This window comes from Aquarana catesbeiana, linkage group LG05, assembly GCF_042186555.1.
Source record: "Aquarana catesbeiana isolate 2022-GZ linkage group LG05, ASM4218655v1, whole genome shotgun sequence".
Taxonomy (NCBI): domain Eukaryota; kingdom Metazoa; phylum Chordata; class Amphibia; order Anura; family Ranidae; genus Aquarana; species Aquarana catesbeiana.
The window spans coordinates 453,327,964-453,342,218 of NC_133328.1; the positions used below are offsets into that span (position 1 = coordinate 453,327,964).

The 14,255-nt window shown below is 41.4% G+C and overlaps 1 protein-coding gene across 1 annotated transcript in view; it reads right to left on the minus strand.

Annotated features, from left to right (window-relative positions):
* The window catches only part of CEP192 (centrosomal protein 192), a 417,077-nt gene that overhangs the window by 183,801 nt on the left and 219,021 nt on the right, over window positions 1-14,255 (minus strand). Inside the window, 2 exon segments of the mRNA XM_073632810.1 lie at window positions 822-974; window positions 8,238-8,580. Of these exon segments, the coding sequence (XP_073488911.1) occupies window positions 822-974; window positions 8,238-8,580 (496 nt within the window).

Genomic DNA, 14,255 nt, shown 5'->3' on the forward strand with positions numbered 1-14,255 from the left:
TGCTGGCGGGGATTTGGGATGAGTGACAGTGCTGGGGGGAGTTCTGATCAGCCAACTTACGTGCTCTTGATCAAGGTCATCTGCTGATCTGAGAACTGTAGTGGGGACTTTTAATGGCAACTATAATCACAGGTAGTGTTACTCACTGTGTCTCAGACTTTGTGGGGATTCGTAAGCAGTGACACCTATGCCGAAATCAGGAGATAGGGTCTCCTCCAGCCCCTCCCACTTCACATTCCTCACCAGTCAGCTGACCTCTAGTCTCTGCCCCCCAGCCATGCCATGAACTGAATGGGCAGCTGCGAAGAGGCTGAGTGGGCAGCTGCCGGCTCCAGGAATAGTCCAACCTGGCAGATACAGGCTCCAGGGACAGCCCGGCTGGGCGGCCACAGAAAGGCTGGGAGAGTGGTGCGGGCTTCAGAAACAGCCCAGGGTTCGGTGACCCCTGGCAAATCATCATTTGACCCCCGAGGGGGTCCTGACCCCCAGATTGAGAACCACTGCTCTAGATCAACTGTGGGTGTATACTTTTTTTTCTCTATAAATTGAACTAGATTGATTTATGTCTCTTCAACTTGACTATGTACTTAAAACAGTGTGGGGGACATCACTACTTAAAGGGCATGTTTATGAAGAAATGAAAAACATTAAACAAATTTTTAACTGCAGACGAATCTTTCTGTGAATATTTTGATTCAACTGCAGTAAAATGTCGCATTCACACTATGAACAGATGTGCAAGAATGCTTAGTTTGTGTGGTCAGATATGCTAGCTTGAAATAAAAAATTAAGGAAAAAAGACAAGAATTACAAATCCTTACCTCCAGTAATAAAATCTCCCTCCTTGAACTGGTTGTCAGTAGCTCCAGAAAAATCTGCAGCATGTTCATTATCAAATGGCTTGTAGTAAGCAAGATCAGTAACCCATTTGCCTTCTTCATTTTGGTAAACCACACTATGTGATGAACTCTCCCCTGAAAAAATATAAAGGGAAAAACAAGATTTCAGTACCCAATGTAAAATCCTTGATTTGGAGTCAATTGAGACATACAGGAACCCTTTTGCCTTAGGCTAACACTGCTACCTACAGGAAAATTGAAAACTGGCAAACAAAACTGTAGACCAGCCCAGTACAACCCTTCCGACTACCAGCATCTCACCTAATTGTAGCAAGTTGCGCTGAGAGCATGATCAGAAACAGAGGGGGTGGGACTGGTGTCCATCAATGGACTCAAAAGGATTTTTACAGCAAGTAAAAAAAAAAAAAAATCAAGTTTTCTTGGGTTATTGAGGGATACAGGGTTCAGTAATGATTGGGACATTCCAATTGAGGGGTGTGTAAAAGAACGCTAACCAGTCCAATAAAAAGAAAAAGAACCGGGTACTGATTGAATAAGTCCACCCGAACACTAAATTCGCTACATCTATAGACATCCATGATCTAACACTAACCTATCAAGCCCTCTAAAGAAGAAATCAGTAAACATTTTTCTTTTTAAACCGCTCTGGTCTGGTCTCCAGTGGCGGAAGCTCTGCAGAGGACACAGCCGACAAGGGCTGTGAATAAATGGGAAGTGACATCACCCATAGAGTTACTTTGGGGCTTCCATTGTCGGCTGCCTCCCCTGCACCCGCCTCCAATGCAAAGCTGCAACTGACAGTTCACCGTGTATAGAGTCGAATCGGCTTCAGAAAACGTATGTATACTGATTTTTTTTTTTTTTTTTTACAGGGCTAGATAGGTTAGTGTTCGTTTGATTGTGGATGTCTATAAAATGTAGTGATTTTAGTGTTAGACTTGACTTATCTTTGAAGAACCGTGTGGCAACCCTGAAAATCTGGAAAACAGTTTGATGCTAAAAAGCCCAAGAAGCACTCACAGATCTAGTAGAATGCTCATTGTCAAGGTTAGACTCTGATCAAACAGGACCATATGCTTGGATAATGGTCCACCTGAGACAGCTAGACATTGTGGAACGAGAAGCTAGAGCACCCTTTGAGGGTCCATCCGGGATTAAAAAAATAAAAATTCTCATAGTCCAATCATCATTCAGAACAAGGAGGGAAATTTGCTTTAGTGAACTGAAGCCTTACAAAGGGATACCAGATGAATGTCTTGGTTGGGGTGAAAAGCAGAAACTAGTAGGCCAAGTCCTTGGCCTCAGCACTATCATGCACCTATGCAAAACCAGAAGAGATTCTTTGCAGGCCAAGGCTGCCAGTTCAGACATGTGACTCACAGATGTGATGGCTTCAAGGAATACCTCCTTGAAAGTGAGTAGAGAAAGCAATGTCTCCAATGGGTTCAAATTGTGTTAATTTGTTCAAAGATAGACCACGCTGAAGTAGCCTTTCCAACCTTTAGCATCATAGTAATTACAGATTGTGAGATGTCCATGTCCTAAAGCCAGCAATCAAAGAGGACCATAAATTCAGCGCGTTTTTGATTGTTTTTAATTCTGACAATCTGGTGGAGACCATGGAGTTACCCATATAAATCTTAAAAAGTCAGTGTACCATATCTGGCTAGATCAGTCCAGAATAATGAGAATCACTAAATCCATCTTGATCCTGTGAAGGGGAGGAAAGGCATAGCTCAGTGTACTGATCCCATGGAACCTCTAGAGCTCTGGCGGGGCACTACACTACTGCTTGCACATCAGGATCCCTGAAGACAAACCTGTCCAATTTGTTTTTGAACCTGGAGCTGGTGACCACCACTTGCAACACATATCATGAAACGCCTCTAGTTGTAGATTAGTTACCCAGGTTCAGGATCTGCTGAGGAAGTCAGTCTGTCAATTGTGTACACCTGGGATGTATACAGCAAACAAGAAGGGGACATGAAGTTCTGTCCAGGACAAGCTTCATTTTGTCTCTTGCCACAGTGACACTTATTGTTTCTCCCTTATAGCAGATGTATGCCACCACTGTGTAGCTGAGTCTGGAACAAATGACCTTCAAGCAGATGGGCCAACACCACAGGGAGTCAATCTGCTTGAGGCTGCAGAATGTTGATAGAGACAATACTCCTAACAACCAAGTCCCCTACATCGACAGTGTGCCCAGGACCCCTCCCTAGCACAACAGGCTAGCATTCATCATGAGGATCTTACAGATGACAGGAAGAAAAGACCTCTGATTCCAAAGCCAAATTCCTAAGGCAGAAAACTGGTTTTCTGTGCTAAATGAATCTGTGTCCAGTGACTATTGATTTGTCTCATGAGGACATAATATTTCTGTCTGTGAAACTGAGCATGTAGAACTTTCTTAAATGTGCCAAGATCAGGCCTAAGACTCATGCAAAACAGAAAGGTGGGATGACTCCTGATCCTCATAATCAGAGTGTGAAGTTTCCTCTGTGTACCATACAATCTGACCTGAGTTGTGTCCAGAACTAGAGCCAGATACTCCAAATGGGGAGTCCATTCCACCATGGATTTCTTAAGATTCAGGGTCTAGTTGAACTGTTGCAATGTCTGGACAGTCAACATGCTGTTCCAAAGAGTTGGCAGAGCAGGTCCCTTAACAAGAAGTTGTCTATGTATCCTGGAGTGCAGACAAAAGACCAAAAAGCAAGGCCACAAACTGCAGGGGACCCAAAGCGCAGAGTAGGAAAATTTGGTGTGTTGGTAAATTGGGGACATGTCGGTACGCATCCTTTATGTCCACAGAAGCAAGGAAGTCTTCCTGGTGACAAGAAGTAACGAGAGAGCTGGGAGGATTTTATGCTGGGCGGAGGTTTTAACAGCAGCTGGTCGTGTTGTACGGGCCTTGCACATTGTCAGATTGGCATCCCTGATGAGTATCCTGCTAAAATGGCATTCAAGGCAGCCCCCAAGAGTGATGAGGCTAGGTGTATCCACATTTCATATTCAAAAACATCTTAAATTATGGAATAAGACCTGTTGCCTTCCAACAGCCAAGCAAGCTCCGATGGAGGCTGGCCCAAGCTCTTGACAGGTAAGGCCTGGATGTTGAGGCCCTAGATCCTGAGGCGATTTACTTTTTTGTCTGTGTCTGGAGCCTTCTTAGCCAACTGGGGTCCCTTGCTGAAGGATGCTGGTTGACTGTGCACTAGAGTGGGGGTGTTCTTTTATTTTAAGTGGTCTGATAGGAAAAGGGGAGAGATGTGGGATTTTATAGGTGCAATCTGCACATATTCATGGAACAAGAGCAATTATATAAAAGATACATTTGTTTATACACATAAGTTTTATGTGTATAAATAAAAATGTATCTTTTATACAACTGCTCTTGTTCTATGAATATGTACAGATTGCACCTATAAAGTCCCACATATCTCCCCTTTTCCCATTGTACACATTTAGGGATTCTGGTACCATATGCTTAGTGTTCTGGTCATGAACACATATTTACCATACTTGGTTACTTCTTGTTGCACGACAAAGCTGCTGACAAGGCAGAAGTGGTGCACCCAAGCAGAAATGTGCTGGCTGTTCAGTTAATCTAGGATCTTCATGAACCAAGCCCTTGTGTCATGCCTGTATTGATGGTTTAGTGAAGGGGATGGGGTCTGCTTCCACCTACAACAGTCTGTTGACTACATGTAAAGCGGAATTAGTATTGATCTTTCATACATTCGGATACTAGCTAACTGAAATGCAGAAGCAAGCTGATAAGGTTACACAGCTACCTACTATGCCTAGTTCTCCTTTGCCGGAGTCATCTGGCAACTTGCCACAGGATGTGAACACAGTAGAGGATAGTGATCCCAGTTTCCATTGATCCGGTGTTCTGTTGAAATAGCAAACTCGCCAAAATTTCCAACCACATCATTTCCGAAGACTCTCCAACAGCAGATTTCAAGTTAGCTCCACTGGCCACACGTACACCCGACAGAACAGAAACCACCGGCAGCTGTTGGAGAACTTGACGAGTTTTCAAAAAAGGTTAGCGATGTACCTTGCGCATGTGCACTGCGGCGATTGTAGATCTGAGGAAAACTCAGAGTTCGCCAACAGCTTCGGGGGGGTTTCTGTTATTCTATCGGGTGCACATACACACATGGCCAGTGGATCCATCTCCTCGAAATCTGCTGCTGGACAGTTGCCGGAAGTGACGTAGTTGGAGATTTTGACAAAGTTGGCTATTTTGACACAACACCGATTCAGATAGTAAAATGCAAGATCCAGACAGATTCTAAATCTTCCAGATAGAAGTTGTCCCTGGAAGAAGTGGATGAGCTAATAAAAGCCATTTATGACACCTTAGATATTGAGGAAGGTATGGTGCAATTATCCAGGCATGATTTAAATGTACAAAGGACTTTATGGACAGGGAAGACCGGGATCTTTCTTCCTTTTTAAAGTTCTATCACATTCTATTCTAAAGGAACAGAAAAATCCAGAAAGGAAGTTGTTTTTTCAAACAATTTAGCCCAAATGTCCACGCTTAGATGTACCATTTCAAATGTGTCTAAAAAATCCGATCTGGCTTTTAAAGATATGGGCATGCTCAGGGTCCCAAAGGATAGATGTCCTTCAGGAAAGAGCCTGGGATTCTGTGATGGCTAATCTTAAGCCATCCTTGGCCGTAACATGTATAGCAAGGAATTTAGAGTTTTGGCTTTTGTAGTTGCAAGTTCATCTTGAAGCGGGTACTCCTAGGAGTTCAGTTGCTTAGTTCCCTATCTATGTTGGGCTATAGGTTATAATGCTGATGCTTTGGCAGAAGCTGTAGAGATTTCTAAGATTTCCACTCTCCTGAATTTAGCTCCTTGAGTCCTCTGGCTAAACTCCTTCCCGCCAAGCTTACGCACATATGCGGCCTCGGTTTTAAGGGGTTATACAGGGATGATGCCTTCATCCCAGTACCGTTTTTTACAGCGGGGGGGTGGCTAAAAGCCACTCGGCTGTTATACCGGAGGAGTGAAAGGGGATATCCCCCCTCCCGCCGCTCTTCCCGTCCCACCGGGAAACCCGAGACACTATCCGGCACCTCCACCGTCTAGAGTAAGTCTGGAACTAAGCCAGAAAAACGGCTTCGTTCCAGTCTTTTCTGTAAACACGGAAGCGACTATACTTCCGATTTACTTTTACTTGGCCGCCAATGGAACTGTAAAAAAAAAAATTAAAAAAAAAAAAAAAAAAATTACAGTATTCAGAATCACCGTTTTGGCGATCTGAATACTTTGACATGCATAGGAGGAATTTGGGTTCTTTCAGACCCCTGATCCCTCTATAAAGAGTACCTGTCATCATCTATTACTGTCAAAAGGGATGTTTACATTCCTTGTGACAGCAATAAAAGTCCATTTTTTTTTTAAAGTAACAATGTAAAAAATAAAATAAATAAGAAAAAAATGTTTAACGCGCCCCTGTGAGCTCGTGCAGCATTTACATTTAACGATCAGACCTGCAGCCGCATGTTCTACCTGCCCAGCACCAGCGTACACACTGATGAGAGGGAGGAAGCCAGACCACACAGATAGTTTAGTTTACAAATGCTTCACAGTCACATCGGAGGTTATGATAAACAAGTCAGAAAGTAAAAATACACCGAATTGAATACCAGCATATATTAACAATTAATTATAGTACATGTTCTAAGGAATTATGCACAGCTAATTTAACCACTTCCCACCAGGCCCATAGCAGATGACGGCTGAGCGGTGGATCAGTTATCCTGACTGGGCGTCATATGACGTCCAGCAGGATAACATGCTGGGGCGCGCATCGCGGCGATCGGTGGAGCGGTGTGTCAGTCTGACACACAGCTCCACCGATCTTGGTAAAGAGCCTCCAGCGGAGGCTCTTTACCACGTGATCAGCCATGTCCAATCACGGCTGATCACGATGCCAGTACGAAGAGCCGTTGATTGGCTTTTCCTCACTCGCGTCTGACAGACGCGAGTAGAGGAGAGCCGATCGGCCGCTCTCCTGACGGGGGGGGGTCTGCGCTGATTGTTTATTAGCGCAGCCCCCCTCAGATGACCAAACTGGACCACCAGGGAAGGGGGCAACATGTGGATGGCCAGGTATGTACCCCATGGCCATCCACATGTGCCCAATATGTGCCAATCAGTGCCCACAAATGGGCACTGATTGGCATCATTATATTGCAGTGATGCCCAGCAATGCCACCCTTAGGGGCATCAGTGCCACCCATCAGTGTCATCAGTGAAACCCATCAGTGTCCATCGGTGCCACCTGTCAGTGCCCATCTGTGCCACCTATCAGTGCCACCCATAAGTACCCATCAGTGCCACCCATAAGTACCCATTAATGCCACCTACGAGTGCCCATCGGTGCCACATACCAGTGCCACCTATCAGTGCCCATCAGGGTCGCCTATCAGTGCCGCCGTATCAGTGCTCATCAGTGCAGCCATATCAGTGCCCGTCATTGAAGAAGAAAACGTACTTATTAACAAAAAATTTTAAGAAACAAAGAAAAACTTTTCGGTCTTTTTTTATCTGTTGCGCAAAAAATAAAAACCGCAGAGGTGATCAAATACCACCAAAAGAAAGCTCTATTTGTGGGAACAAAATTATAAAAAAATTGTTTGAGTACAGTGTAGCATGACCGCCCAATTGTCATTCAAATTGCAACAGCGCTGAAAGCTGAAAATTAGCCTGGGCGGGAAGGTGTCTAAGTGCCTGGTATTGAAATGGTTAAAGAGACTAATTATTGTCTTGGCTGAAATCAAACCAAAGCAATACCCCCTGACATTTTAAAATCCAAAAAGGTGTTGTAGATTATGGGGAAAACACATGACTGGAAGTTTGAATGTCAACACACATTGTAACATGCACTCCTTAGTTGTACGATATGTTAGGACTGCCCAGGGTTAGGCTTTAAAGTTGAACTAAAGTCTACAAAGTAACTGCAATCCAGCAGGGTCTTTACTGCAGAAGAGACATTCAATGCAATGTCTCTCATGCAATTAAAAAAAATGTACCTGGCTGCTTAGTGTTTTTTTAAAATGCACAGCTGAGTTTAATTTCTGGCACAGTTCCTGTGTGTCAGGATGATTAAACTCCTATGTGCAGGAATTACAACATCCTGTGCTAGCCTATCAAGACAACCTAAGACCAGCGTCAAGGAGAAGATGCTTGTGCCAGCGTGGGACCTCACTAATGGCAGACTGTTGGATTAAAAGGTGAAAAGATTAGTATTGCAGACTTGAATTCCACTTTAACTCCCAAGTGCAGCATTACCACATTATAAAACTTGCTTCTGCAGACTGCTGCTTTTCATCACATCAGAACTTACCTTTTTCATTGCCACCTTGATCAAAGCTCCACTGAAAAGCCTGTACTTGAGAAGACTGCCAGGCATCGGAGGAGGCGTTCTCATTTTGTAAACAGGTAGGTGATAAATATTCATCTGATAAACCACCAACAGCATTACTTGAACATGTGATCTGAACCTCTACAGATTCAGGTGGTCTCACATGATTTAACTCTTCGCCACTGAAACTAGATGAAAACATCTGAGAGAAGTGGGGGCTACCTTCCATGACAGACTGGATATTCCGTTTTTGGCTTTCCTGGAGGTAAAGAGAGTCCAGTTTATGAGCAGCATTGGTTTCTGAAAAATCCAGATTGCCAGAGCGCTATACAAAAAGGGAAAAAAAAGATAACTAAATTTTTACAGAACATAAACAGTTCAGCCACCACTATATAATGTGGTGTGAAAAAACTAAGGCATGAACAGAAGGCTTTAAAACAAAATCAGATTTTGAACATCTGGATAAAAAGCCAGAAACCGTACATAGATTCACTAGAGACCTCTGCTGGCAAGCCTTTACATCATATGAATGGTTTAAAACCCGATACAAAACTAGTTGAGATGCCTCCAAACCAAAAATATTTATTTAAGAGAAGACTGTTGAGTCAACAGTTTTTAAAAGGTGTATGCTTTGGTAGTATCGATTTTGATTTTAACCACTTAAGGTTAGCCACTCTTGAAGGACTAGTTTGCATTGAGATAAACTGATTCCCACATCCACTCAAACAGTGTGGATGAAGAAATCTTCTTTACAGACTATTGTATTCAGATAGTATATGGCAGGGTGCAGTCAATGCTCTGCCGATAATTTTACATCTGTCTCAGTCAATTTTGAAATCTACTTTGGTAGGCTGCCTCATGTCGACAATGCAATCCAAGGGTCAAATTTCCTGCCGAATTGACCAAAATTTAAACCATGTATGGCTAAGCCTGTAGCATTGACTCTTGCAATAAGTAGCAGAAATACTGACAACAAACTTGTTCCATTCCATGTCAGTAACTTTTACTATAGGTTTAAATAAAAAAGTTATGTATGTATACAGTGGGGACGGAAAGTATTCAGATCCCCTTAAATTTTTCACTCTTATATTGCAGCCATTTGCTAAAATTATTCAAGTTCATTTTTTTTCCTCAATGTACACACAGCACCCCATATTGACAGAAAAACACAGAATTGTTGACATTTTTGCAGATTAAAAAAGAAAAACTGAAATATCACATGGTCCTAAGTATTCAGACCCTTTGCTCAGTATTTAGTAGAAGCACCCTTTTGATCTAATACAGCCATGAGTCTTTTTGGGAAAGATGCAACAAGTTTTCACACCTGGATTTGGGGATACTCTGCCATTCCTCCTTACAGATCCTCTCCAGTTCTGTCAGATTGGATGGTAAACGTTGGACAGCCATTTTTAGGTCTCTCCAGAGATGCTCAATTGGGTTTAAGTCAGGGCTCTGGCTGGGCCATTCAAGAAAAGTCACGGAGTTGTTGTGAAGCCACTCCTTTGTTATTTTAGCTGTGTGCTTAGGGTCATTGTCTTGTTGGAAGGTAAACCTTCGGCCCAGACTGAGGTGCTGAGCACTTTGGAGAATATCCCTGTACTTGGCTGCATTCATCTTTCCCTCGATTGCAACCAGTCGTCCTGTCCCTGCAGCTGAAAAACACCCCCACAGCATGATGCTGCCACCAACATGCTTCACTGTTGGGACGTTGGGACTGTACTGGACAGGTGATGAGCAGTGCCTGGTTTTCTCCACACATACCGCTTAGAATTAAGGCCAAAAAGTTCTCTCAGTCTCATCAGACCAGAGAGTCTTATTTCTCACCATCTTGGAGTCCTTCAGGTGTTTTTAGCAAACTCCATGCAGGCTTTCATGTGTCTTGCACTGAGGAGAGGCTTCCGTCGGGCCACTCTGCCATAAAGCCCCGACTGGTGGAGGGCTGCAGTGATGGTTGACTTTCTACAACTTTCTCCCATTTCCCGACTGCATCTCTGGAGCTTAGCCACAGTGATCTTTGGGTTCTTCTTTACCTCTCTCACCAAGGCTCTTCTCCCTGGATAGCTCAGTTTGACCAGATGGCCAGCTCTAGGAAGGGTTCTGGTCGTCCCAAACGTTTCCATTTAAGGATTATGGAGGCCACTGTGCTCTTAGGAACCTTAAGTGCAGCAGAAATTTTTTTGTAACCTTGGCCAGATCTGTGCCTTGCCACAATTCTGTCTGAGCTTTTCAGGCAGATCAATATATGATCCCTAGCACGCCATAAAGGATAGTCACTACTCCTATGTGGTTAAATGTAAGTACAGAGCTCAGTTATAGTATGCCCAGTAGTATATGTATAGTAATCAACTGGCCCTTCGTTTGAAGGTGCTCTTGGGTCAGTTTAGATTAGGTTGGTTTATATTATGAGTTAATTCAGTTTGAGATTAATACCTAGTTTTATTCATTCATAGTCATTACCCCATTTCTCAGCAAAAATTGCAGTTGGGTATTGAATGACATTAAATGGCTAGTATTCAAAATTGCACATTACTCAATAACTAAATCAATTACACTTATCCTCTTTTTGTACACGTTATATGGTTTAGGGTCACCTTTTGCAATCTACACTGTCACAAAGCACGGCAGCTGGTTGTTCACCTTACGCAATGCATCACACTTTTTCACTAGTGTCTAGGAGTTATCACCTACACACTGCTTTAGATTTCACTTTGCACTTTTTTCTGTCACTAGTCACATTTTTCATAGAATAAATCCCTCTTGACTATTTTTTCTTTTATGATTTTTTTCTTTTATGATTTTTTTCTTTTATGATTTTTACCCTCACCTCTACCCACACCATTACACCAATTTCTCTATTTACACATAACCATTTCACCAACATCACATATCAATTTCACCAACATCATATCAATATTATTAATGCCAATAGTCTATCCACATATTGATAACCTTTAAATAACATGTACTAAGCTCACTTACACTTTAATTACTTATCTTCTTGATTATCCCTTTCATCTAACATATCATTATTATATGGGAAGTTTGCCGCAGGTGCTGCTGCTCCAGTCCCTCAGAGGGTGGTGTCCCATGTTTGGCTCTTTGTAAGCCCCCTTTTGATTGCTGGTCCCTTCCTTTCGTGAGTGGTGAGCAGGACTGCAGGGCCTTCCGGATCATCCACCTACTTTTTAGAAACAACCCTGGCTATGTGACCACTCAATCCATTCTTAAATGGTAAATATAGCATTATTATCAATTATGGTTTTTGGTGCACAAACTACTATGCAAAAATTGAGATTTTCTAAAATGTATCTTTGTAGCGATTTATCCCCCTGAAGACCAAAAATGCACAGGTCGAAACGCATTGGGGTCTTCTACACAGCCCAATATCCAACTATCGATTACTGTGTCTACTCGCGTTTGCATTATTGTACCTTGAAAATTGTATGCATCTTCTAGCCGGTATCTTCATATTTTACATTTTAATTGTAACATGATGTTTGAACCTTTTGGATTTTAAATAAAGAATTTTCAGAATTTTCTACATTTATTTCATTTTTGAACTCCATTGTATTGCTGCTAAAAAGCCCCATGGGGGAATTTTCCATGCTTGTCTATTAATTTTTGGGGTATGCAGCCTCCATGTCTCTCCTATATGTGTTTTTTCCTAATTATTGAGCTCTTCAGGCAGTTCCTTTGACCTCATGATTCTCATTTGTTCCGACATGCACTGTGAGCTGTAAGGTCTTATATAGACAGGTGTGTGGCTTTCCTAATCAAGTCCAATCAGTATAATCAAACACAGCTGGACTCAAATGAAGGTATAGAACCATCTCAAGGATGATCAGAAGAAATGGACAGCACCTGAGTTAAATAGGACTGTCACAGCAAAGGGTCTGAATACTTAGGACCATGTGATATTTCAGTTTTTCTTTTTTAATAAATCTGCAAAAATGTCAACAATTCTGTTTTTTTTTTCTGTCAATATGGGGTGCTGTGTGTACATTAATGAGGCAAAAAAATTAACTTAAAGGATTTTAGCAAATGGCTGCACTATAACAGAGTGAAAAATTTAAGGGGGTCTGAATACTTTCTGTCCCATATTTATATATATATTTATATATATATATATTTTTATATATTTATATATATATATACACACACACATACACACACATATATACATATTTACACACAGTGCAACCGGAAAGTATTCACAGCGCTTCGATTTTTTTTCCACATTTTATGTTACAGCCTTATTCCAAAATGGATTACACGCATTATTTTCTACAAACAATACCCAATAATGACAACGTGAAACGTTTGAAATCTTTGCAAATTTATTAAAAATAAAACACAGAGAATAAAAAAGAAAAATCACATGTACAAGTATTCACAGCCTTTGGTCAATACTTTGTTGAAGCACCTTTTGCACCAATTACAACCTCAAGTCTTTGAGTATGATGCTACAAGCTTGGCACACCTATTTTTATATATTTCAGTTTCTCCCAATCTTCTTTGCAGGACCTCTCAAGCTCCATCGGGTTGGATGGGGAGAGTTGGTGCACAGCCATTTTCAGATCTCTCCAGAGATATTCAAATTGGGTTCAAGTCTGGACTCTGGCTGGGCCACTCAAGGACATTCACAGAGTTGTCCCGTAGCCACTCCTTTGTTATCTTGGCTGTGCGCTATGATCATAGTCCTGTTAGAAGATGAATCTTCACCCAAGTCTCATCTTTCCCTCGATCCTGACTAGTCTCAGTCGGTTTGGCTGGGCGGCCCGCTCTAGGAAGAGTCCTGGTGGTTCCAAACTTCTTCCATTTACGATCGATGGCGGCCACTGTGTTTATTGGGACCTTCAATGCTGCAGAAATTTCTCTGTACCCTACCCCAGATCTATGCCTCTATACAATCATGTCTCGGAAGTCTACAAACAATTCCTTGGACTTCATGGCTTGGTTTGTGCTATGACATGTTAACTGCGGGACCCTATATAGAAAGACATGTGTGCCTTTCCAAATTTTGTCCAATTAACTGAATTTACCACAGGTGGACTTCAATCAAGTCGTATAAACATCTCAAAGATGATCAGTGGAAACAGGATGTACCTGAGCTCAATTTTGAGTATCATGGCAAAGGCTGCGAATACTTATGTATATGTGATCTTTCCGTTTTTTATTTTTAATAAATTTTCAAAGATTTCAAACAAACTGTTTTCACATTGTCATTATGGGGTATGGTTTGTAGAATTTTGAGAAAAATAATAAATTTAATCCATTTTGGAATAAGGCTCAACGTAAAAAAATAAATAAATAATATATGGTGAAAAAGTAAAGTGCGGTATACATATTTTTTTGGTCATGCAACACTGTATGCAAATTTAAATTTATATAATTTTCACAGCATTTGATTACCACTGTGATTTTTAGATTTTGCTACATAAAGTGAAGAAAGATTGAAAAACAAAAAATTTTCTTTGTTATAAAACATATCAAATAAAATCAAAATTCTTCATAAAATTTAAGTCAAAATGAATTCTGGTACAAAAAAAAAAAAAAAAAATCCCATTAAGTGTATATTAACTGGTTTGTGTGAACGTTTGTGTCTAAAAACAATGATATATTTATCTCTAGCTATCTATATTGATCTATCTAGATATCTATTAAAAAAAGTGATCAATCCTGTTGTAACTTATAACATTTTTTTGGAAAATGAAGAAATCTAAATTTTTTTCTCAATTTTTTCTACATACTGTCACTGGTGCAATGTAGCATCAAATGACTGGTGTGGCGGTGATGATTCAAATTTTAACTTTTTTCTAAAACATTTTTTATCTTTTATAGGCCCACAGCTATCACATGGTACAGGATGCTGTGATTGGCCCAGGTACTGGATACCAACATTTATAGGTAAAGTTTATCCAGGGAATATCCGATTGCCTCTCTAGGGATCAGGAAGGAATTTTTTCCCCTGCTGGAGCAAACTGGATCATGCCTGCTTCT